The sequence below is a fragment of the Trichosurus vulpecula genome, chromosome 4 (assembly GCF_011100635.1).
Source record: "Trichosurus vulpecula isolate mTriVul1 chromosome 4, mTriVul1.pri, whole genome shotgun sequence".
Lineage (NCBI taxonomy): Eukaryota > Metazoa > Chordata > Mammalia > Diprotodontia > Phalangeridae > Trichosurus > Trichosurus vulpecula.
The window spans coordinates 285386301-285412064 of record NC_050576.1 but is presented as its reverse complement, the minus strand read 5'-3'; the positions used below and the strand labels follow the sequence as shown (position 1 = coordinate 285412064).

Sequence of the window (25764 nt, the reverse complement as noted above, 5' to 3'; positions counted from 1 at the left end):
TTCACTTGTATCCCCTGAAAATGGGATTTTATAATTGTTGCTTGCTTTTTCCCTCAACGTAGTAATGGGAACTTACTGAATGAGAAGCAATTTTAGCACTTAAATGTGCTGATGGGATGTTTCTTAATCACTTTAATGAGTTTCATACAAATAGAAGTGGAATGGAATTTTCAATGGAAACATAATTAAATGGAAAAGTAATCTCCTATACTTGTAATTTTCACCTGATCATTTCTTTCTTTCTTTTTTTTTTTTAAACTTTCCTCTGAAAGTGTACACCATGGGCTTCTAGTGATATTATTATTATTGAAATTAATTTACACAGTTCACTGGGGTCATTGCAGCAGAGAGACTCATGGGTACCTGCCTCCTAAATGAGAAACCTCAGCATGAATCAAACCTGTGCTATGGCAAAAAATGTCCTTAGAATTATGAGGTTGTTTTTTTTTTTGTTTTTGTTTTTTTACCCAGAACCGTAGCCAGCCCAGGAAAGTATTGCTTTGCATTGGAAATTTCTTTACATTCTATAATTCTTTATCTGACATTAAAGCAGCATTCCAATGGCAAAGTCTTGTGTGCCACTGAGGGGCTGTTGCTTTTAGGCTGATTTGCTGATGAAAACCTCTTCCAGAAAAAGCATTAGTTAGACATGCTGGGAGAAATGTGAAATGGTGTTTAGAAATTCGTTCAGAGTTCTTCTGACCAAATGATTGCTCTAAGAACCAGTCCGTAAAAACAGATTTTACTATGGTGGGGGCCTCTAAAAGGCCATTTTAATTTGGTCTGCAGCTTTAATTATTTAAATGGGGTCGCCGACCTATTATTGAAAAGCATTCATTTTGAAATTGTACTCCACTCATTAAAAAAGAAGGAAAGAAATAAAGAAAACAGATTGGCACTGTGGAAAGACAGCCTGTGTCGTTTTCTGAAATGGGGAACAAGTTTGTGGTTTGGGTTGCAGAGAGGCAGACGTCTCTCATCCTGTTTAATTCATTACAATCCCACCAGGTTTACCCAAAGTAGTCTTTAGGGATATTTTTAGCTGTGTGGTAAGGCTGTTTGAGAGGAACACAGCCTCAATCCAAAGCTGCTCTTTCATTAAGTCTGTCCAAAAAAAATAAAAAAAAAATTGGGTGGAGTAGAGGTGTATCTTCAACAGTAAGGGAAATGGGCTGCTCTTCGTAGATGGAGTTAACACAGCTTACCCTTCACCACCCATATCATAGAGCACATTCTTTGAACTGTTTTTACTAGTTGTAAGAAAAAGTGTTTGCATGAAGCCAGTCTGGTCTCCCTTGTGACCAATGAGATGCTTGTAAATCTGTTGATTGAGTTTAAGTAGGATGTTTAGGAGAAGAAATCTAATTGGCTCACACACACAAGGATTGAACATTGGAGCCTGGGTTCCTTCAGATAGCTGAGCCGTGTTCCTCAAGTTTTAAAGCTTTAGTCAAGGCTTTAGGTCACACCAATTAGTTCTCTGTAATTTTTATGAATCATTATAACATTTGTGAACCGTTAGGAAGAGTTAAGTACAGAGAGGCAGCAGAGTATTGTGATGTCATGGAGTCAATGAAGACTTTGGTTCCGGTTCATCCTCTGAGCTATGTTTGCTGTGTGACTATGACTAAGTCACTAGGAACCTAGAAAGTCTACTAGGCACCTACTTGGTAATTCTCTATATGAAGAGTTGTAGATGAGCCATACAACTACATGTCTGCATCGTTGGGGGAGGAAGGGGCCTCACCAGGTTCCTAAACTGATGAAATCACAGGGCCAGATACTCTTCCCTTCCCACCCAAGGAATATTTCTACTTCTGGTAACCATCATGCGGTATGTGAATTGTTACTCTATCTGTCCTTTGATTATTCTTCTTCAAAGATTTCATCACTATGTATTGGTTGGGGGCAGGCATTGTTACACAGCAGTATATACAAAGAAGTGTACCGACCAATGTGTCTCACCAGTCTGAGAATATAAATTTATAAATTTGTTAACTTCCTTCTTTGCTTCTGCTCACTATTTCTGAATGCCAAAGGCTAACCCAACTTTTTAGAAAAAAACTTTCTTTGTAAGTATAAAAGACTGACAGGTCACGATCTGATGAAACTCTCCTTGATCCTCTCATGTTAGAATCATAGAACTGGGAGGGAGTTTCTGAGGCCATCTTTCCAATCCTCCTTATTTTGTAATTCAGAAAACTGAGACCCAGTAAAATTAAGTGAGTTGCCCATGGTCATATAGGTTGTAAATGTCAGAGGTGAAATTTGAACTCAGGTCCTCTGATTCCAGAACCTGGGGATTTTCCTTTATGCCAAACTGCCTCCCAGGCACTAATAAGCCTTCTCCCCTCAGACCTCATATAATGTTTTCTTTGCATCTCTTTCGTCTACTTATCATTTTCTATTTTAGTTAATTGCTTATGAATGTTTTTATCACCTTTCTTGAGCAGTAAACCTCATGAGGGCAAGGATCTCTTCTCCTCTTGGCACTGTTCTCTCCCTAGCCTCATTAAAAAAAAATATTGATGCCTTTTGTTTTTAAACCACAGTAATTTCCTGATATTCCCTGCCCTCCCCCCGCTAAGCCCACCATCGTAATAAAGAACAGTTAAGTAAAACCAATAGACCCAGTGAATGCATCTGAAACTCATCGTCCATTGCCTCTCAACTGGTAAGATGGAGGCATTTTTTTATTGTGTGTTGTCCCAGACCGTAATTGGTCATTACACTTGATAGAATGTCAGCAGCTGAAGTACCTTTTACACTCTGCCCTCTGTTCCAATTTTTAACAAAATGATTAAGAGATTTCATCATCTTTTGAGTGACTCTCTAGGTTAAAGTTTAGTAATTATAGGTCTGGTAGTCTAGGTTTAGAGTAGGCCCTATAGCCACCACTGGGCATACTTCCATACTCTAGCTGGGAGTTGGATGCCTGCAGAGGACATTTGAGGTATCACTTGCTCATCTTTAGAGAAAACATTAATTTCCCTTCATATTTCTCTAACTCAACTTAAAATGCTCATTTGAAGAGTGGGCATATTGGAAGAAGCACCAGACTGAGATTCATGACTGTGTCACTAACTAGCTGTGTGACCTTGTCAAGTCACTCCCCTTCTCTGGATGTATATATCTTCATCAGTATAGCAAGGGTGGCCAAGGGAGCATGACTACATCTCCAAAGTCCTTTCTAGTCCTCCTATTAAATTTTTTATCCTTGATATTTAGAACATAATTAGCTACTGATAAATATTGCTTAAAAGTTGAAATTATCAGAGGTCAGTTGTTTAGTTGTTTCCAGTTTCTTTGTGACCCTTTTTGGGGGTTTTCTTGGCAAAGCTACTAGAGTAGTTTGTCATTTTCTCGTCCAGTTCATTTTACAGATGAGAAAACTGAGACAAACAGGGTTAAGTGACTTGCCCAGGGTCACACAGCCAGTGAGTATCTGAAGTCACATTTGAACTCAGGTCTTCCTGACTCTAGGCCCCACACTCCATCCACTGCACCAACCAGTGGCCTCCAGAAGTCAGTTACCTCATCCTAAAACTTATATGGTAAACTCATTAGAGCTTGAGATCAAAAGGAATGAGAATCAAATGCTAACCAGAAGTGTGTATTTCTCTGTATAAAACAGCACGAATCTCAGCTGTACTAAGTAAGGCTGCTTTGGGTCAGGTCAAGTCAAGAGGCATTAAGTAAACACTTGCCAGGCACCATGATGAGTACTGAGGGTACAAATAAAGGCAAAAGATAGTCCTTTCCCTCTAGGAGTCATTCTAATGTAAATAACTAGGCACATACAAGACATATAGAGGAGGTGGAAGACCGTTTCAGAGAGAAAGCCATTAGCAGCTGGGGGTGCAGGGGTGGTGGTGGTGGTGGTGGTGGTGGTGTAGGTGTAGATAGAGAAAAACCTCCCTGGGAAGGTGGGATTTGAGTTGAGATGGAAGTCAGAGAAGCCAAGAGGCAGAGCTTGGGGGCCAGAGCATTTCAGGTAGGGGGGGATAGCATGTGCACAGAGACAGATGGTGTCATACTTGAGGAATTACAAGTCGGTTGGTGTTGGTGGCATGTCACAATGCAAGTATAAGGAGGCCGGAAAGGTAGGAAGGGCCCAGGTTATGAAGAGCTTTAAATGCCAAACAAAGAATTTTATATTTTATCTTTGGAGTAATAGTGTTTGAAATTCAGTGAGTAAAAGCATACCATTTTGCTGTTCAGTTGTTTCAGTTGTGTCTGATTCTTCATGATTCCATTTGGGGTTTTCTTGGCAAAGATTAGAGTGGTTTGCCACTTCCTTCTCCAGTTCATTTTACACATGAGGAAACTGAGGCAAACAGGGTTAAGTGACTTGCCCAGGGTCACATAGCTAGTAAGTGCCTAAGGCCAGATTTGAACTCAGGAAGATGAGTCTCCCTGTCTCCAGGCTTGGTACTTTATCCACTGTGCCACTTTGCTGCCAAAGATATACCCTAGTTCTTACTATAATGGCTAGATGAAGAAATGTTCCACCTTCCTACCACTGACCATGTAGAGAATGGGACTATGGTGTAGTGGAAAGAGCCAGAGGACCTGACTTGCCATCCTGCTCTGTTACTATTTATACAACTTTGGAGAAGTCCTCAGAGGAAGCTGAGTGGATTCTTGGCCAGAAATCAGGAAGACCTGAGTTCAAATATGACCTTAAATACTTACAAGTTATGTGATTCTGGGTAAGTCACTTAATCTCGGTCTCCTCAACTGTAAAACAGGGATAATGGTAACATTTACCTCCCATGGATGTTGTGAGGCTCAAATGAGATATTTGTAAAGCACTTAGTGATGTGCCTAGCATAATGATTAATTCTTGTTTCCTTCCTTAACCTCTCAAGGCCTCAGGGTTTCTCCTAATAAAATAGAAGTGTTGGATGAGATAACCTCTATTTCTTTCTGGCTCTGATTCCTATGATCCTAAATTCTTTAAATGGCTTCTACACTTCCAAAGATGGCCCTTGAACCTGGCTTGGTAAATATTTAGATTTGAGTGGCAATTAACATCTGGCAATTATAGTTGATTATAATCAGTATGAAGTACTAACACGCTAAGGTGATTTGGAGATTACATCATTGGAGATTAAATGACCAGGAGAAAGAAGACCAAGCTAAAAATTTATTTGAAAAATCTATTTTAATATATCATAACCAACAGCCCACTTGTGAAACCCAACACTGCTCCTCTTAAAGTTCTTGGTATATAGTCAGCATTCGATAAATATTTATTTGATTAAAAATGTGTTGGTAAGCAAAATGGGCTCTTAGCATGCAATTCAACCAAGTGCCCTTGAAGAGCTTGGCTTTTGTTTCCTTTGAGTAATTCAGTGTATTTTATTGAGTCTTACTAGGTGCTAAGCCCCAGGACCAAACCTCTATTAGGTGCTAAGCCTATGTGGATATGAAGCTCCCAGGGGAGGTGCTAACTCAGGAGCCAATCATAGGAGCCTAAGTTCTGGTCATTCAGATGACGTTTGATGACGTCTGAAATGCTATAAGAAGAGAAGACAGAGCCATTTGCGCAGGGCTCTCACTCTTGGTGGTGTGCGCTGGGAGACTCCGGACAGCTGTAGCTAAGAGCCCTCCAGCTCGTAAACCTGGATGTCGGGACTTTGTTAAATTCTGGTAACTATGTATTGGGATTTGAATCAGACAAGGTCTGTCTGTTGATGTTTGAAATTTGTTTGTGTTTGCTCCAAAGTTCAGGGTGCTGGCTTTTCCCCCTGAACTAAATGAATGGTATTTGTATGCTGAATTAAAGCAAACTTGTCAACCCCTTAATGTCACTTTCCTTACTAAAGCAGATTAAAAGAACCTGGGCTTTTGCAGCAGGCTTTGGCAGCATTCTTGTTGTTGGGCTTGTGTTGGTCTTTCACCCCCACAACAGTTGCTAGCCGAATTGTTGAAACAAAATAATATTCATGAACATTAAGTTTTAATTTCAGGGGACTTGGCAGTATCCTATAGTGAATAGAGGCAAGCCTTGGAGCCAGAAAGTCCTGGGTAAAAATATGGCTTCAGATACATGTTAGCTATGTGACTCTTGGAAAGGCAATAGAATAAAACAGCTTTCTATCTTGACTCCAGGTCTGGCTTCTTACCATTAGATCATAGAAATCCATTATTCTTAAATTCCCTTTGAAGCAATGATGCTAAGCTATCGAAGTAATTTTCAAGGCACCTTAGTGGAAAGAGGAATACTCATATTTTCCCTTAATTTCTTTGTAGAAAGAAGAACCTGGGACCACAAAGCTCTGGTTTGTAAATCTTTTATTAAAAGAGTTGTCTTTCCACAGTAGTAAAGCTTTGGCACTTACAGTATAAAAAATAATCACCAACCATCATTACACCAAATTCCACTTGTCAACTGTGTACTAAGTGTCTCCAATACAATTTTATTTTTCCATATTTAAAAAAAACCCTGGGGGGGAAACTGATAAATAACAGGTAAGATAGAGCTATTGCTAGGAAATTACTAGAATCATTTAGGAAACAAAATTAGGACTGTGCATATTTTAAATATCACAGTGACAGGGAGATGCAGGGCCTCCAGGATTACAGGCCGCACAGTTAAGTGACAGCAGAAGTGTTTGGTGACTTTCCTATTTCTAAATTTCGATATGTCATTTCCGTTCACAGCAGTTTGGTTGGTTTCAGATGCTTCCCTATAATTGACCTACTTATCCTCAACCAAATCAGGAGTCGAAATCAATGCGTTTAAAATACTGAGCGGTACGGAACACTAAAGGGCAGAGCTGACAGTGCCCCGCTGCCAATCGTGAAGGAGAAAAGTCTTAAAACACTCCAAGGGTGATGCTGGTAGAAGCTGTGAGCTGAGCTTAAGCCGGGGAAGTTGCTCCAGAGCAGAAGGCTTTTGAATGTTTACCCTGAAAGATGGGTTTGCTAGCATCACTCCAGTTTGGACGGTGTCTCAGCGGAAAGTTGCTTGCTCTTCAGGGCTGTAGAATATTACTTTTCTCGGGAATCTCGTGAATTTTCTGTGTCTGCCTGTACATCCAAAGGCATGAAACACTCAATTGGGCAGTTGACATTCTGTATAAAAGGGAGGAGGGGGAAGAAAAAGCTTAGTAAGAAATACTACAAAGGGAAAAGAGAACACAACGGGAAATCAACAACTGAACTGAATTATAATCACCATGAATTTATGTCACAAACTACTCTAAGGTAGGTGCATACACTCCATCCTGACCAGCTTCTTTAAAATCAAAGGTGTTTTATTCATTTATAGAGAGAGTGATGGCTATGAGGAACAATAATACAAACAAAAACCAGTAGGGGGCAGCTCTAGGCTCTGCATGCTTACAGCATAGAAAGGCAGGGCCCATGGTCATGTCACAGATAACTTACATGCTATAGTCAAAGGTTTACAAAGCACTTTCTTAGAGTTACCCTGTGAGTTGAGTAGTGCAAGTAATTATCATCCCATTTCACAGATGAAGAACAAAAACTGAGGGAGGAAGAGTGATTTTTCCACAGTCAGGCAACTACTAAGTTTTATACCCAGGGGTGAATCTCAAGACTTCATGCTCTAAAGCTTTGCTTTTTCTCCTTTTCTCTACTCCTCCCCCTTTCAACACTTAGTCTGTTAAGTAATAATTATAATAGTAATATAATAATGAATTGATATGTAATAGTAATATAATAATGATAAATAATAGTAATAGGAATCATATACTAGTATATATAAGTAAAATAATAAATAGCATACAATAGTAATATAATAATAAATAGTAACAGTAATAACATAATATATAATAGTAATATAATAAAAATCAATAGTATATAATAAATAATAGTAATAACTGATAGTTATTAATAGTAATAAACCAAAGTATATAACAGTAATTTAATAAAATAATAAATAGCATATGATAAATAATAGTAATAACTGATAGTTATTAATAGTAATAAACTATAGTATATAATAATATAATAAAAAATAAATAGTATATGATAAATAATAGTAATAACATGTATAGAATAGTAACATAATAAAATAATACATAGTATATGATAATAGTAAATAATAGTAATAAACTGTAATATATAAGTTACATAATAAATTAAACAATAAATAGCATAGAATAGTAATAATAATAATAAATAATAGTAATAGTAACAGGGAAGAATCATACAGACAAAAACTCTAACTAGGGGAGAAGGCTTGAGGATTGTATGTCTGTAGATACTCACAGTATTTGTTCTCTGATGATATCTCTGAGAATACTGAGAGTAGGAGTGGCCTGCTGAGCCTTCAGGTGCCGGCTCTACCCCAGGCCTGCGGCAGTTGTCACAGCGCCAGCCCTGTCCAAGCAGAGGGAACAATGTGAAGAGGGGCTTTTGGATGGTGATACTACCAGGATGCAGTAAGTCTGCTCCAAGGTCCCGTCAGGGATTCAGGGCCAATGTAAAAAAGTTAAGGCTCTCGGGGAACCTCAATATCAATGTTTCATGGGTGCTCCTATTCCTCTTACAAGGAGCTTGGTGTGTCAGGCGGAAGCCTTACAGATCATCAATAATACCTGGGTGTTTGTGTTCTTTCTCTCCTTCCTAGAATGATCTCCCCTCTCCTTACTCCCTATTCAAATTCTACTCTTTTTTTCAGGCTCCAATTCAAGCCTCACCTCCTTCAAGAAACCTCTTGCAGCTAGGTCACAGAAGGAACTTTTGAGACATCATCTGGGGGACTTTTTTATTTTACAAACAGGGAAACTGAGCCCTAGAAAGGTGATATAACTTGCTTAAGAACATGCAGCAAATTTGCGGCAGAGCTCAGACTAGAACCCAGATCCGTTAACTCTTCGTACAGTGCTAATTTTGGCAATTCAACTTAAGTCAATTCAACAAACATTTATTAAGTGCTGTCTATTTTCAAGGCACTGTGCTAGGCACTGAGGATATAAAACCAAATGTGAAACAGATCCTACTCTCAAGAAGCTTCCATTCTAACAGGGGACACAACACGTACATATGTAAACAAAGACATAACATATATACAAAATGAATAAAATAGCTTGGGGATCAGGAAAGGTGTCATGTAGGAAGGGAATCTTGAAGCAAATGAGGGAGTGCAAGAAGGGGAGAGGAGAAGGAAGTACATTCTAGTAAGAGGGGATAATTGCCAGTAGGGCTAGTTGTGAGGAGGGGAGTAAGATGTAAGCAGACAGGAAGGCGCCAGGTTGTAAAGAGCTTTAAATGCCTTAAAATTGGAGCTTTCTATTTGATCCTGGAGGCAATAGGGAGCCACTTGGGTCTGTGAAGAAGGAGGTTGGAGTAACAAGACCAGTCCTGAGCATTAGAAAAATCACTGAGTGGTTTGGAAGATGGATTGGAGTGAGGAGATAGGGAGGGAGGCAGGGAGACTAGAGAGCTATTGCATTAGGGGTAATGAGGGCTTGAAAGAGGTTGGTGGCTGTGTGAATAGGGAGGAGCCTGTTTTTGAGAGATGTGGAAACAATAAGGTTTGGTAATTATGACTAGACATGAGGATAATGATATCCAGTCCATTCTAGGCTTCTCTCTCCATTTCTGAGCTCCTTTTGTACCTCTTACCTTTAAATTTTATCCTATTTCCTGCATTTTTTTTTATTATAACTGGATTATAAGCTCCTTGAGGACAGACAGCATATCTAAGTGATCTTTTGTATTGTCCACAGCTCTCAATACAGGGGTAGACATGTTATTGCTGCTCAAGAAATACTTTTTGACTGAGTGAAGAAAGCATTTTCTTGCCTCCCTCATGATACTCCCTTACCTCTTATTTGAGTAGTTAGAGACAATGCTCACACATACCTGCTGGCCACCAAAACATGTGCAAGAGCAGATGGCTCCAAGGTACTCCTTTTGCCACTGTTCCCCTACGTGGTATGTCTTACCATCATCATAACACGTGGCCTCATCTGTTTCAAAAAACAATGCAGAAGTATAAGCAAAACCCAGTTCAGAGATTTTCATTTCATCAGTGGCCACTGGACTCTGATTCAACACTGACTTCTTGCCACCAGAAATGGGGCTTCCGTGTGGCTAAGCTCCTTTGGAGACTACCACATTCCGAAAAATGAATCATATAATTAAATGGGATTAAATAGATGGGAAGCTGGAAGTCATTTGAAAAAGGTGAATACAAAGACCAATCAAACATGGCTTCCATAGAACATTGTACTAGATATAATGTTCAAAGATCTCAGTGCTAAAAAGGCTTAAAGAGCCTCATAATAACCACAAATCATTTCTCATTTCTGAAGCTTGTCTGCCCCTTCTTAAATTACAAGATTAACAGACCTATTAGTCCCTCCCCCAAGGAGACCTAAAGTTCCCGATCTTTCCAATGAATGAGAGAGTGGTGGCAGTTATAGCCCAGCTCTGACAAATGGAAGTGCTTAACATGGCACTAAAAACAATCTGTTACTACGTACGAGGATCACACTTGAATTCTCCTTTTCCATTTCCAAGACAGGTGCAGCTCATCATCTGTCCATTCTCTCCTTGGCGATCCCACTTGTCGCCAATCTTGTAGTTCACGCCATTGTCATGGCACCATTCTGAATAGATGTGAGCAACAAAAGGTGAGTATTATTTGTGACTGGTTCTCAGAACAGGGGAAATCACAGGGAGGAAAACAAAGTTATAAGGAATTCTGATTACAGCTTGGTCCCAATTACTGTGAATAATGAATCCCCTGAAGTGGTCTCACTATTTGAATTCATGCTGCATATTTCCATTGGGCTGGAATCAATGACAACATCTTACATAATTATAACTTCAAATAGGGTGAATTCAAATATGTGTCACCACTTCAGGGGATTCATTATCTACACTAATTGGGACCTAGCTGAAGTCATCATTTTGTGGGATTTAAAAATACATGAATTTTTAATTTGATAGGATCCATTTCAGTCCATAATCAGGAGTTCAAAAAAAATGAAACATTAGTCAGTGATTGTCATTTGAGTGCCTATTTGCAGGGTTCAAGAACAAATGTTTCTTCTAGGAGTTCCAGGGATGACTACAGGTTAAAGTTGGATGAAATGAAAAAGAAAGTTAGCTCTGGTATTTTTCAGGATTCTGTAAGTTACAATCTATTTCACAAAATTGGAAAGAAAGAAAAAAATTTTAAAACCTGTGTAACAGAAACATAAAATCCAATGGTAACACCTACAAATTGAAGTCTTATTCTGAAAACTGTATGCTTAGAGGTACTCTTTTATATATTTCATTATAACACATCTAAGATGCTCCTTTACCCCTGAGGCTTATATTATACCAAAACACAGTCCAAAAGATAGTATAGAACTACAGACTCTTTACTTTTTTTTTAGCTCTGGTAGGTCCTCCCTGCCGATCCTTAAATTTTTGTTGTTGAGTCGTTTCAGTCATGTCCGACTTCTTGTGACCCCATTTGAGGTTTTCTTGGCAAAGATACTGAAGTAGTTTGCCATTTCCTTCTCCAGCGCATTTCCTCAATAGGAGGAAACTGAGGCAAACAGAGTTAAGTGACTTCCAAGGGTCACATAGCTAGTATGTGGTTGAGGTTAGATTTGAATTCAGGTCCTCCTGTCTCCAGGTTTTTTTCTGCTGATTCTTAAACTTTTAAGAGGAGACTATTGAACAGTTAGGGCATTTGATCAAAGAATATTTAAGGGGAGCTAACAGATGATTTGAGAACGTGCTATCATTAGACCTAGGGGTTTAGGTAGCAAAACTGAAAAGTAGAACATTTACAGCATTAAAAAAACTAAACAAAATAATTAGTTACTTTCACATTCCCAAGTTTTCCTCATACCTATACATCATAAAACAGCTGTAGCTATGTTACTTTTTGTTTTTCAGAATATCCATGATAATATGGATTAAATCATCTCATTTATATTAAAGTAAAATGTTGTGAAGACTAATTTAAAAAACTTAGCTGGCTCACATATGTTTTAGATGTACATGTAGCTAATGGTATGTAGTAAGCTTTTAAACAAGTTCTTTTTGCAATTATAGAGTGAATGATATCATCCATATATTTTGATCAGTTCACAGACGTTTGCCTACTCTGTATAATAATTAAAAATTACAAAAATTGACCCTTTATTACAGTCCCCCTCAAGTGCCTCAGTGGAGCAGGGGCACCATTATATGGTGATCCTGGGACCTACAAGACTATGATTGTGAAAAATTAAGTCGGACAGGTACTATGCCAAACTAGGGATACTTTGCATATGAGATCATGAGATATGATGGCTTCCTGAGACGAGACTACCCAAGTTTGAAAAGAGCATGAACTGGCTGATCACTGAGTAATGAAGTTTTTGATGACCACAACTCTCAAAGACTATTTATTAAGTCATCAGAGGAATCTTTCAAATATTAAAGCAAGTATAAAAACTAAACACTTATCAGCAATGATAAGGTCTTCTGAAAATCTAAGTAGCAGCAATATCGTGGGAAATCCTGACGCCAGCCTCAAATGGTTCTGATATAATTATCTTAAGTGATAGCTACATCTCTCAATCTCTTTCAACCTTCACACTTGTACTCCCTTACCTTATAAAGTTATTATGAGAATCAAATGAACCCCACTAAGTAAAAGACTCTGTCATAATAAACAACTCTATAAATTATTCTCTCTTCCATTAGTGTTGTTAATCAAGTCAAACTCCTTTAATTGTTTATGTATCAGGAGGAGAAAAAAAACCATTATGATCATTACCACTAATCTCTGATAAATAATGACATCCAAGTGTGACCCCTCAATTTACTGCAGTATTCGGCAAGCAGTATTTCCCATCATTCTTTAATGATGCAAAATATTGCTTTGAGCAATTTTGTTTGCCCATGTTTGGAACTGCCAATGTTTGCCAAACATGCTTGCTTGGCCCATTAGTGCTAATGCATGAAATCTGTAGGAATGGATGAATGGATAGATAGATGGATGAATGGATGGACAAAGCAAGCTACTCACTAGATGAATCACATCTGAAATGACCGCTGCCAAAACCTAAGCATTGGCACCAGAGTTTAAAGCCAGAGTCAGATAATCGCTCCCATTCCTCTCCGATGGAATAGTGAGAGACAGTGAATGGATCAAAACATGTGTCATCTGTAGGTTGGGTCAATCCTTCATTAACTGTTCAGGAAGAAAAGGGGGATAAAAAGAGATGAGTTATGAGTATTTTTCAAACGACTGGAGAATTAATGCTTAATCAAGCACTACAATCTGAATAGTACCTATTAGTTTTTACTCTTGCTTCTAATGCAATATTACCTTCCAATAATGTTCTTTAGATTTGACATAGATAAGCACTGACAGTTTTTCCAAAGAAGACGTAATACCTTTCCATTTCTAGTGGCCACAAATTTGAATGACCAGGTGGGAAAATGTAGAATAGAACATATTTTAGTAAAATTATATCTGCAGCATGACAAGTCTGCATTTTGGGTAAATCATGATAGGAACACTATTGAGACCTTTAATACTATGGCAGCTAACAAAAGAAGCTGCCCCAAATAAAAGGAAATGGAATCTGAGAAACTCAGGCAAAAGTAATAACATTTGAATCTGGTTGTTGGCCCAGTTCCGAATCTCCTTAAAAGCTTAAGCTAAAGTGATGGATGCAAACAAAAATATATTCCAAGTTATTCTCTACTAAATATGAAACAAACTTACTATGATTTTAGATTCAAATTGGGGCTGCTATGGCTCTTTTCATAAGGAATGAATCAAAAGGCAATGGTTATTTGAAGTGCCTAGTATTTAAAAAGACATCACTGTGGGGAAAAAATGAGTTTTTGGCATAAGCTAGAAAGTCGGAAAGTTCTCAAAGCCAGGAAAAGTTGGCTGGAACCCAAGTTGTGGCTACTGGGTTGAAGAAACTGGAAAAAGAACTGAGGTAATCTGGGACTATCAACAATGACTCCAATTTTCTGAAAATAGCTAGGAGTTAAAATTCCTTCATGTTCATAGTTGGAGGAACTAATCTCAGAAAATGATAGGCCCATCACAGTAGTCAAGAGGCCTTTATATTAGCTGGAAACTTTTTTCCAACGACAATTCTACTGGGAATAAATATTAGGCATTAGATAAGTATTATGCATACTCTTCAGATAAACTATACACACAAAATTTGTAATTTGCTTTTCATAAATATTCAACAATTTAATTCATAGGGAGTATGAATGACTTCTAAAGCAGTACCCTCATTCATTAGATGAGGAAATGGAGTACGGCATAGAAACCAAACTGGTCCTCAGTAAACCTGGAGGGATCTGTTACTTAATATTCTCAGTTGTACAATACAGAAAATCCTAATGATTAGAAGATTCGGGATTCTTCATTCTGAATATTCCTGGCCTCATATCTAGTATTCTGCTGCCAAGAGAGGCTTTGATATAACCAGTTTGTTAAAAGAGAGATTAGGGGGTAATTCAGAGAAGTGCTGAATCCATCAGCAGCTAACTGGGATAGTCTTGCTGATATAATCAGAACAGAAATAAAACTGTCCTAAAAGAAAACAGCATGCTTTTGAGAGAAAGGAGTGCACTGCATTTTGTACCAGGCACAAATATTTCAGATCTGTTCCATCACAGGAAATTATTAGACTCTCACTTCTAAAAAGGAGGGAAGCATCCTGTAGGTAACTTCAGACCTCCTAAAAGGAAGGTATCTTAGAATTGATCTTTTATACATGTATGTGTTCCTAAAGAGGATATTTGCAGGGTAAAAAATTAATCAAACTAAAGTGGATTTATCCACTCCAAAGGTAAAGTTCTTCATCCCAATTCAACCTAATCCATTCGTACTCAAAAGGATTTAAAAAAATTTGAAAGAACTTCTCTGGTATCGATCAAAGGAAAGGACACTGCCCACGTGTTGGAAATCTGAACATACCAGAGTTGCCCACTGTGACCATCTCTTCCCGAACTTTGTGTCTTCTCTGGTTTTTCAGTGCCTCTACTATGATGTTGTAGGTAGCCCCTCTGGTAAGGCCGGTCAGTGTGGCACTAGCTGAAGTTCCAGGAACTCTGAACTGTAATCATCAGTAAATCCAAGGTGGGGGAGAAGCGTTATAGTAAGGAATAGACATGGCCTTTCCTAAGGAACAGTTGTTCAACCCTCACAACACAAACGAGAAGAAGGGGGTGGAATGAGGTCATGGCATCATAGGTCTCTAGTGGGATCTTAAAGGCCAGTTAGTTCAACCTGCTTGAAACTGAGGCCCAGGAAAGTTAAGTCACTTTCCCATGGTCACCAAGATAGTAAACATCAGAGGCAGAATTTGAACTGAGGTCTTCCGACTCTAGAATTGGTATGGTCTCTATTGGAACCTGCTATCTTTTGGGCCAACCTCCCATCAAGTCTCTTCCTTTTGCCTCACCAGGGTTCTTTGCCAAAAATCTATTTCACATAGTTAGCCAGTCAATCAATAAACATTTATTAGGTGTCCCAGATACTGTGCTAAGTGTTGAGAACATAAAGAAAGGCAAAAGACAGTCCAGGCCCTGTTCTTGAAGAGCTCACATTTAACAGGGGAAACAATAAGTAGCTACTTAGAATTAAACCATCGCTCTTCAACATATTAGAGACAGTAGGGTCCATGGTCCTGCTGCCAAGACATAGTTTAGCAAAATGGCAAACAAGGACCAGACTCTTGGGCAGACCACATTAGCACAGTCCCAAGTCTCCTGGCCATATAAAGGTAATGATATTGAGTGTGGATTGTGACATTTCTGTGTATGCTCTCAAGCCCCCTTCCTCACAGCCTTGACTCTATCACAGTGTGTGAACTTTGAGCAAATAGTTAATAAAATTGGACAAAAACTTATTAAGCTCCTCCTATGTCCAAAGCACTGCACTAGGAACTGGGTGGAGGTGGTGCAGGAGCACAAAGACAAAAATACCATAATTCTGCCCCTAAAGGGCTTATAGTCTGTTGGGGAGAGAGGACACGCACATCAGCAAACGCAAAGTGCAGAGTGATGGGACAAAGGAGATAAAGTATTCTAGGAAAAATTGAGGGGGTAAATGATCCTTTTATCTGGGGGAAAGGACAAGAGTAGAATATAAATGGATGCCAGAAAGACTAGCTATAGGCAAGGGAAGTTTTTGGTACCAGAACAGTCACATCTAAAACTCCTCTGGCTGCTTCTGCATTATAACCTTGGTAATACACATGGGAATGATGTCAAGATTTGTTATTTCTTTCTCACAGACATCTCGATGGGAACCTGCATGGGCTTGCTGCAGAGATAGTACTTTACTTATTCTTGAATAACTGCAAATTCAGGCATAATTATAGGGTTTTAAATGGTCTGTCAATCAAGACCCCTAGATGTATGAGAATTACACAAATTTAGCTTGCTGAACAGCTCATTGTGGCTTCATTCCCTCTCTTCATTTAAGACTAATGGTCCAAGGCTGGGAAGACACAATGGGATTAGACATGGGGGAAAAGCCAGATTCTAACCATGCCATCTTCCCAAAGGCTTTTGGGAATGAAGCCATTTGGAATTAGGTCTCATGACAAAGGAGTCAACTAAGCTATGACTAAATCACTTGGCTTATGCCTTCTTTAATCTCACAGTGCAAATGACAAGAGAATAAGCAATTACCTGTAAAGGTTCTTCATCGATGCCAATGGGATGGCATGAAATGATATATTCAGAACTTTCCTGGAATGGTGTCCAAGAGATGGTAGTCTGAGAGAGAGCTTCTTGTCCTGTAGAGGCATTTGGATTGAGCCCAAGAACATGAGGATATGGAAGATGATCTGCATCCCCCCTGGGGATGTTAGCAATCTGAATCTCCTCATCTACATTCGGTGGGAATGGTCTTGGCCTATGCCTTATGGGGGTTGCTGCTGTGGGTGGTGTAGTCCGCCTAAAGCCATGTTCCTCAAAGATCATTTGTTGCCCAACACTAGGTTGCTGGCCGGTAGTGCCTGGAAGCTGTATACCATTTCCATTGTCATACCCAGGATTTGTGATGAAAGGGGTCTTTTGAACTGTGGAGGGAACATCCAAGATCTCTGGTCCATTAGGGTGTGGAAGGGTTACCAGTTGGGGAAGCTCATCTAGCCAAAGAGAGGTTAGAAGCAAAGCATATCAAGCTCCCGAAAAAAGCAGCATTAATCATTATCAAATCAAGCAATAATTATAAACTATTTTCCAATCTGCTCAAAGCCACTCATAAATTAGCAACTTTCAGAATCACAGCACACTTTTCCAGGGAGAAATCTTTATGATTTCCCCAAAAGTTTCTTTATAGCTTAGAAAGAAAAAGCGTTAGTATGAATTTTCATACCACTTAGACAAAGCTATGAGCCCCTGCACCCCAAAGAAGTTACCTCTTCTCAAATTTACAAACATAATGAATGGGACTATAATATGCATCATATTTTTTTTTCTATTTGAGAAGTACATCTGAAAAGATGTAATATCAGGCTATTCATGCCAATATATGATAGATGAGAATTAGGGAAGTTTAGCTTATTGAATCACATGGTCTTCCAAGGATTCAAATAGTAAACTAGGTAAATATATGTTTAAGTCAGCTTCTAAAAAAAGAAAAAAATTCTCAGTTAAACATAAATGAAACATTTTGTTCACAGAAAACAAACTAGAAAATCCAACATTCTCCAATAACTAGGGCTTCAGAGGGGAAAAAAGAATAAAGATTTGGCAGTATCTTTATCCATTTCTTTAACATTTAAAAATTTGACAGTGGGCTTTAAAGAACCCAGCTACTTAGGAAATTTTGTTTGAATTTGTTTTTACAGTCAACACCAAATTCTTTTATACTTCCTGCTGTAAAAGGGGAAAAAAGAGCTGTAATATATGTTGAACAATTGCTGTTACTGAGAGGGAAAAAGAGATCAAAGTTATGCTGTTAAAAAATAGTAAGTTAGATGCGGTCTTTTCATACTGCCAACATGATCATTCACTTTTAGTCTTGGTTAGAATTTCTCTTGACAACCAATGCATTCTTTACCTGTCTTTTTTCTTCCAATCAATGGTTCACTCTTTTGATTGTTCTTCAAGGCAATGACATAGATGGTATACTCAGTACCTGGTTCCAGACCTGGTGGAAGAACAAAACAATCAGGTTATCTCCTTCTCAAAAAAGTTTCCTGAAAATAAACCTTCTGGTGTTGTATCTACTTTACCATAGGAATTTCAAATGGAGTCAGGCAGGCTTATGCACTCAGTGACACACAGTAATGATAATAACAGCTAACTTTTACTTGGGGGTTAGGTTATCCAATGCTCTACATTTATTATCCAACTTGATCAGGCCATGATGGGGAAGGCTAGACCTCTCTAGTTAGATGATAACGCTATCCAGACTGTCAATTCCTCAATGACAAGAACTATAACACATTTCTTTTGTAAAACACCTGGTATAGTGAATGTCCTATAGAACACAGAAGTTGTTTCCAAAATAAATGTTAGTGAAATATTACTTTAATGCTTCTGCTTGGAAGAATATCAAGCCATCTTGGCATATTTCTTTTCCATGGGACATGTTTGCCTCCTCGAATTCAGGGGAAAAAATAATAGTGCTTGTTCAAAAAGATAAAACCTGAACTTCACAGAAGTTCTTGAATAATCTCTGTAGAAATGAGAAGACTTAATTGTAAGAAATGTAAAGGATTCTAATGGGGTCATTAGTTTTTGGTTTGTCAATAATACATGGTACAGTTGAGAGAATACCAGATCTTTCACTACTTCAGACTTGACTGCTTCCAATTACTATTTTAATTTCCCTTGGCATCAGTTTCTTCATATATAAAAGAAAAAAATGACAGGGTTAGACTACATGGCTTCTAAGATTCCTTCTAGCTTTAGATCTGTGATCTTACATTTAACAAAAGACCTGATTAACTTACATCAGACCATCTCCCAATATTGGTGTTTGGGATATGGGAAAAATCCATTGCAATGCTACTCTGAATGCTCAGCCAGTTTTCTCAATGTGCAGAGCCTCAATTTTGAGTCCCATTGATTAATACCTAATGATCTTTACTATCAAAGATAATACTCAAATCAGAATGTAATAAGAACTTCAACATTGTAGAGAGTGTATGATATATTCCTTCTCTGTATTTCAGTTCACTTCACCCAGAGGTTTTAAAATAGAGCACATTGGGCATCCAGAAAACCATTCTCATCATGGCCACAAACTGATATTTGTGTGGGCCACTATGCCTTAATTATTTGAAACCCGTTAGTCAGTCAACATACATTTATTAAACGTTTACTACGTGCTAGGCACAGTGATAAGCTCTGGTGATACAAAGGAAGCAGCCTTCCTTCCAGCACAATCTCTACCCTAAAGGGATGCACATTAAAATGGGAAAAAAGACATGTAAATATACATACACTATATATGCAGAGTAAGTAGATGAACCAATGCCTATATTGTAAAAAATACAGTGATGGCCCTGGCATCTGTCTTTCAGTAGTCATGTTAGATCACTAGGTCAAGGAGGAAGGATGTTTTGTGGGTAGGTATTGAAATAATTTTCTGGGTAACATATCTATGTTTTACCATAATTATCCTTGGAAACTTAATGCTTGGAGGGATTAGAGAGATCATTTAGTTTGATCTTTTATAACAACCTGAGGATATTAAGCTAGTCAAAAGTGAAAATCCCTTCATCTCGGATTAAAAAGACTGGTTTTAGGTTACTACTATTTGCTTTGAAAAAAGGCCAAATTGTTGCCATTTCGACGCCAGTTACATGGTAGCTTTTTACTTAACTCATCACTTTTTGGCACAGTGTAGAAAAGTGGCATTAGTCTCTAGAACTGCTCTTGTGATTAGATGTGGAATACTGTTAGAAGACACCAGATAGTGACCTCTGTACCCTGTAGTTTCCATCATCAATGTCCCAGAAGGATAATGCCACTAAAGGTCCCTCTGTAGCATGTCTGCAAGGAAATGCTTAAAAGTTTGCTATCTGTGTGAAGGGTCTTGGGGAGTGAGGCACAAAATCCCCACTGGAGAAGAGACATACCAGTGATAGTGGCCTCTGTGACCCCAGGACGAGGGCGAGGGACCACCTCTCGGGGAGGTGACCCAGGTTTCTCATACTTGATGATGTAGCCGGTGATCCGAGCTCGGGGTGGCTGCCATGCCACCAGCAGTGAATTAGGTGTGGTTGTGAGGAACCGCAGGTTGGATGGTGCGTCAACAGCTGAAAGGAATCAAAGTTGGAATGAAAAAAAATGAATAGCCTTTGAATGAAAATTTAGTCATCTTCAGATCTTCCCATATCCATTTATCTAACCCTAATCAAGGGACTGATATTGGAATTTTCCATAAATAATTAAGGAAATAAAATATACATAATAATAAAAAATACAAAAAGTTATCCACTCTCTCAGTACAACCACCACTAAAGTTCACATTATTTAGTTAGTACATAAAAACAAACGGGAAAAGTACAAGAAGTTTTGAACCAGAAGAAAATTGAACCAGAGGAATAGCTTTCATGGTAACTGTGAATATGATAAAAGAAAATATATTCTCTAAGATAGAGATGGATGAACAGCCAAAGATCAGAAGTGTACATAGAAGGAGTAACAAGCTGTTACGGCCATATTATGGTTAATTAATTATACATGTAGATAACTATAGATGTATGCATATATGGCTTCATTGTTTAAAGTTCAATGCAAAACAAGGGATCGTTCTATGTTTAAAAAAGATTCTTACCAGTTGAAGCATCAATCACCACGGGTGAGCTTCGAGCATTGTCATTTAGGGTGTAGAGATAGATCTTGTAATCAGTGCCTGGTTGTAAACCTAGAAACAGAATTTTTAAAAATGTCTCTATTCTTACATTATAATAAAGAACAAAACTTCCTTTGATTATACGGATTCTGTCATTCTCTTTTCCTTAAACAAGTAAATAATCACGTGGCAGGTCCATTTTAAGTTGGGCAATTGGGTTGGAATTATTTATATAAATTATTAGAGGCTAAGAGATTTTTTATATTCTGAAAGGAAATAACAAATGCAAAGAACCTCACTGGGGATATAAGCTGATAATCCCTCTCAAACAGGAAAAATAAAAACCAAAATCTCACTTTAGGAGATCCTTGACAAGGTTAATACTGAAGTGATTTTTTTCCCCATAGAAACAATCAGAATTTTAGAGCTGGAAGTGACCTCACTTCCTCAGCTTTCTCTGAAGAGATGTTTGCTCTCTTGTTTTTAAGTTTCATGTCCTTATTTGTACGGTCAACTCTATTAATCCTGACCACTAAAGGTAGTGTTAAGAGCTACATGTCTGCAATTAGCTCGTTTATACCTAGTGCCTTAGAAGGAAGGGATGAGGTTGGAAAATATCCTAAACTTGAGATTTAGTTCCCTTCTTCTGATCAATATTACAAGAAACCAGTCTTTTGGAGGGCATGCTTTTGTGGCAAGAATGGAAAAGAAGCCCATAATGAAGAAAATAATTGAATTATGAGCTAATTATTCTAAAGACAACAATGAAATAGAATCAGCATCTTTTGGTCCAGAACTATGATTTTCACTGGCTCAGGGAATCCTAGTGAGGGGATTTCTTATACAATGCCGGTCATCAATTGCTCCGCAAACTTATAGTATTAGAAAATTATCTATGGCATTTAGAAGTTAAGTGATTGTGGAGGGTCACACAGCCAATGCCTCAGGCTAAGTCTAGGCTGCCTCTCAGAATAGTATTGGTTACAAATAATGCCAGTGCCTTATGGATTAGAAAAACCAGAGACTAAAACCACTTTCCTACTTTCCCAGTTTGACAAATACTTGGCTACCTAGGAAACTCCATCTTGAAGAAGCATCTTGTAGATCAGATTTAGAACCATGGAAAAATCCATAAAGTCTCTTCTGTTTCCCAAATAAGCTTTTTCTTAGGTTATCTTTTTTTTAAGCAGAGAAAAGCAAGAGCCCTCAGTTCTCACCAGTGATGGTATAGCTTCTGACATCAGGGCTGATGGTTCTCTGAACAGGACTCTGACCATTGGATGGGATAGCATCCACCTGGAAGCCTGTGATAGTCTCTGTTTTGGTTCTCCAGTTGATGGTGATGGTGGTCTCTGTGGCATCTGTCACACGGGCCCTACGTGGAGGACTGACATCTGGACAACATCAAAGTATATGGGTTGTTAGTGGCTGTTGTATCCACAGAAATGATGACTTGGAGTTGTTTTTTAAAACAAATTATTCCTTAATATATGCAATTAAAATATTACAAAGGCTAGATTTTAGTAGTATAATGTTGGCCTCTTATGATTGTGATGTTGATATCTAGTCATTCTAAAAGGGAAATGATTTGGGAAATTAACATCAGCATTTCTGAGTCTTGCTATTATGACAGTATTCTATTATTATTAATGCTATACCCAAGAGAATAATGAATAGTTATTAATGTTAATAATATCATACATTGGTATACCACTTTTACTTTTTTCAAAATGCCACACATCTTCTAAGTCATTTGATTCTCCTAACAATCCTTTGAAATAAGTAGTTGACCCCTTTATACAGATGAAAAAATGGAGCCATAGTGGGGGTACAATTCCTTGTGCCTAAGGTCTCAAAGCTAGTTATTATTAGAGCTGTCAATAGAAACGAAATCACGCACTTGTATTTTTGGATATGCCAGGGATTAAAACATCTCTGTTTCTCCATGCCCATTGTTACCAACACCCCCCACCTCCACCCCAACCAGCATATTACTAAAACAAAAGTCTCTTATAATAAGTATCCTGTGAGAGAAGTTCTGGCAGTGTCCTGTGACATTATCAGGAGATTTTACTATATATGCCAATGAGTTCTTTTTTTGGGGGGAGGTAGGATGTTGGGAAAAAGTAACATCCTCAAAACAAATTTATTTTTAAGGAAGGCCTGCATCTCCCCCACAGTCAAATATCATGTCCCTACAGACTTAGGTGTTATTTTTCATTTCTTTGTTCTGCTTATATAGTCACGAATACAGGAAAGCTTGAATTACTCACTCTCCAAAGTAGTAACTACACCCTGTGCTGGCCTGCTGGTCAGAGTATCCTTAAGAGCATAGACGCTGACTTCATATTTAGTTGCCACCTACAAATAAGGAAATCACAGGAACGTTGACAGAAAATCACAGGAATATCACGGTATTAACAATGTAATCTTTGGAAAACAAAATAAAACAAATGAAAATCTATAGTCTTTGAAGAGATGACTAAATATAGACTAGGGCTCCAATAAGCAGGGCAATAGTGTTAGGTGAGCTATACAATGCAACCTTTGACTCTGGGCTTTGCTTTTAGTTCCATGACAATCAGGGCAATTTCTCCACTAACATCTTATATAAAGAAATCATCTCTAGGGTTAAGCACAAATGAGTAGTAACTTCTATACTCATACCATAAACGTTTTTTGAAAAAATATTTGAGACATACACTTGAAATGCTGGCCATAGAGACATGTGATAATACACAGTTCATGATCTAGAGGGCACCAGCAGTGGATGGTCCTGGGTATGGCAGGGTAGGGAAAATACCTTCTCTTGCCTGTCTTTCCTTGATTCTCTCCTTGAAATGACTAAAGTCAGGTTCCATAAGAACACCCTTTCCTTGGAACTCTGTGATCGCTACTGGCAAAGTAGTATCTTTGTGGCAGTTTCTATAGAGAGGGGAAGTTTTAATGGGGGCAGGGGAGAGGCATATGAGTGCCAATAAGACATCACTCACTCTGCCATTGTGGCCGATGGCTACATACTAGTCATCCCAAAGTGTGTTCTTTTTTTGAGGCAAAGTTCTAAAATTCATCATAAGAATATCTGCATTTAGCCCATGAATATAATTAAAGGCTGGCTCTCCCATCTTTTCAGAGATAATGTGTGTGAGGGAATAGGTGGGGAAGAGAATCAGTTCAATTGAAAAGCCAGTAATCCAAGATTCTCTGTTATCTTCAGCTCGATATCCCAGATATGGCTGGAAAAGCTAATGTTCTCCTGAAGAAATCTTACTCAGTATAAACTGCAGTTAAGTATATAATACTTCCCAACATAAGTAAAGGACTACGAGATGATGCATATGGAATCTTGCATAGCTATCATACGTTCTTATTAGGGATCAGTAAGTTTTGCTCAAACTGTTTTATGCCATGAGAAGGTTCAGAGGTGATTGGTATAGAAATATAGGATAACAATTAAAAAGAATGAATGCATGTAGGAAATATCCTTCATCTGAAGACAGTATGTAATGCAGTTCTAGTTTTATCATAAAATTTAATTCCTACTTCTTTGGTATGTCCTGAACTGGATTAAGACTTGGCCTTAACTTTTTTTTACTCTCAAGAAGAGATAACAACATGAGTTACCATTAGTCCTGACACCACAACTGAGGTGCTATCTGGAGAAAGGTTGATTTCCTTCATTGGTCCTGTCTTCTCCTTGGGCGTCACTCGCACTCTGTATCCAGTCAGTTGAACATTGGGTGCTGTCCATTGTGCTGTCAAGCTGGTTGGAGTAACCTGAGTGAACTTCAGGTTGGTTGGTGAAGGAATAGCTGTCAAGATGGTCATTAGTTAGAGGTTACCTTGCAGAAACCAGGGGATGGGCAGTCATAAGCATTCAAGGAAGCAAAATGGATTGATCTGTGAAAAGCATAAAGCAGCCCTGAGGTAACAGCATTCTCGTGAAATTGTTGGGGCTTTTTGCCAGAGAAGGACGTGTAAATTTTGTGAATGAGAGAGACCATGAGAAAAGGGCATTTTGGAGCACAAGTGATTTTTCTTTCCATCTCCACTGAATCTTAGTATCAAGGATAACTGTCAGCCCCGTTAAAAAAGTCTTGGGTGCTGGTCACTGGGTTCTGTTTCTCATAAATTATTTGCTCTAAGAGAAACTTGATGCATCTTACAATTCATGTATCTGTCAAGCAAATTGGTTTAGGGGCCAATATTCCCCCTCCATTTCTTTTTTGCACTAGTGGGCAAAGATAATGAATCAGTCATGGAGTCATTCCCCACATTTTTAATTAAATACATAAGAACATTTAAGGTTTCTATTTGTTATGGAGAGTTCGCGGCTAACTTTGGAGCATTATCTATGGTGTAATCCAAGCTAGTTAGATTGACTCCAGACAGGGGCCAATTCAATACCGCTCAAATGTTCACAGCACCTCAAGACCATATCTACAAGCCTTCTCTGTTTCTATGTTCACAAAGCAGAAAGGTACAGATTGTTCACTGAAAATAACCATGTTTCCAACAACTTCCAGAAAATTTTTACTTTATATGTTTTAACTTTGTATGAATATAATCAATGCTCCTTTAAGGAGATTAAGTGATCAAACACCCAGCAGATTACTAACTGAAAAAAACCAAACAAACCCCAAACTTACCCTTCTTGTCTCAGAAAGATGCTGTTGTCAGGTATTATTTTTTAAAAAAGGAAAACAGTAAGCAGATATGATGCCAGGCCTTTACAAACACAGTGAAGGCAAACCACAAGGAAACATGATTTAGGAAATAATCCACATATTTTAGCTTGAAGCAAAGCACCAATTTCTAGTCTGCTGCTTTTAGCTCCTGGTCTTGTGCACAAGCCATGCATTTCTGAGATTTCCTTGTATCAAGCCTATTTGTCTTTGACCTCACCTAAGCATCCTAGGAGGCCACAATTTACTTCTCCAAAGAGGAACATTCAATTCCTGTTCTTGAAGGATTTTTAAAAAAAAATTTAT

General features: G+C 38.3%; 1 protein-coding gene across 6 annotated transcripts in view; it reads right to left on the bottom strand.

The window, feature by feature from the left end:
- Nucleotides 1–6283: 6283 nt before the first annotated feature.
- Nucleotides 6284–25764, bottom strand: part of FN1 (fibronectin 1) — an 84319-nt gene continuing 64838 nt past the window's right edge. For 2 of the 6 annotated variants that reach the window (XM_036757395.1, XM_036757392.1), the window contains 13 exons: nt 24398–24585; nt 23047–23134; nt 21991–22167; nt 20756–20845; nt 20055–20234; nt 18026–18115; nt 16648–17108; nt 14927–15065; nt 13001–13165; nt 10467–10592; nt 9844–9950; nt 8245–8355; nt 6284–7083 (listed from right to left, as the gene is read on the bottom strand). In XM_036757395.1, coding sequence (XP_036613290.1) covers nt 7000–7083; nt 8245–8355; nt 9844–9950; nt 10467–10592; nt 13001–13165; nt 14927–15065; nt 16648–17108; nt 18026–18115; nt 20055–20234; nt 20756–20845; nt 21991–22167; nt 23047–23134; nt 24398–24585 — 2006 coding nt within the window. In that variant the 3' untranslated portion in view covers nt 6284–6999. The remainder of the gene's footprint in view (nt 7084–8244; nt 8356–9843; nt 9951–10466; nt 10593–13000; nt 13166–14926; nt 15066–16647; nt 17109–18025; nt 18116–20054; nt 20235–20755; nt 20846–21990; nt 22168–23046; nt 23135–24397; nt 24586–25764) is intronic. The other 4 variants (XM_036757396.1, XM_036757393.1, XM_036757397.1 and 1 more) reach the window with 2 other exon arrangements.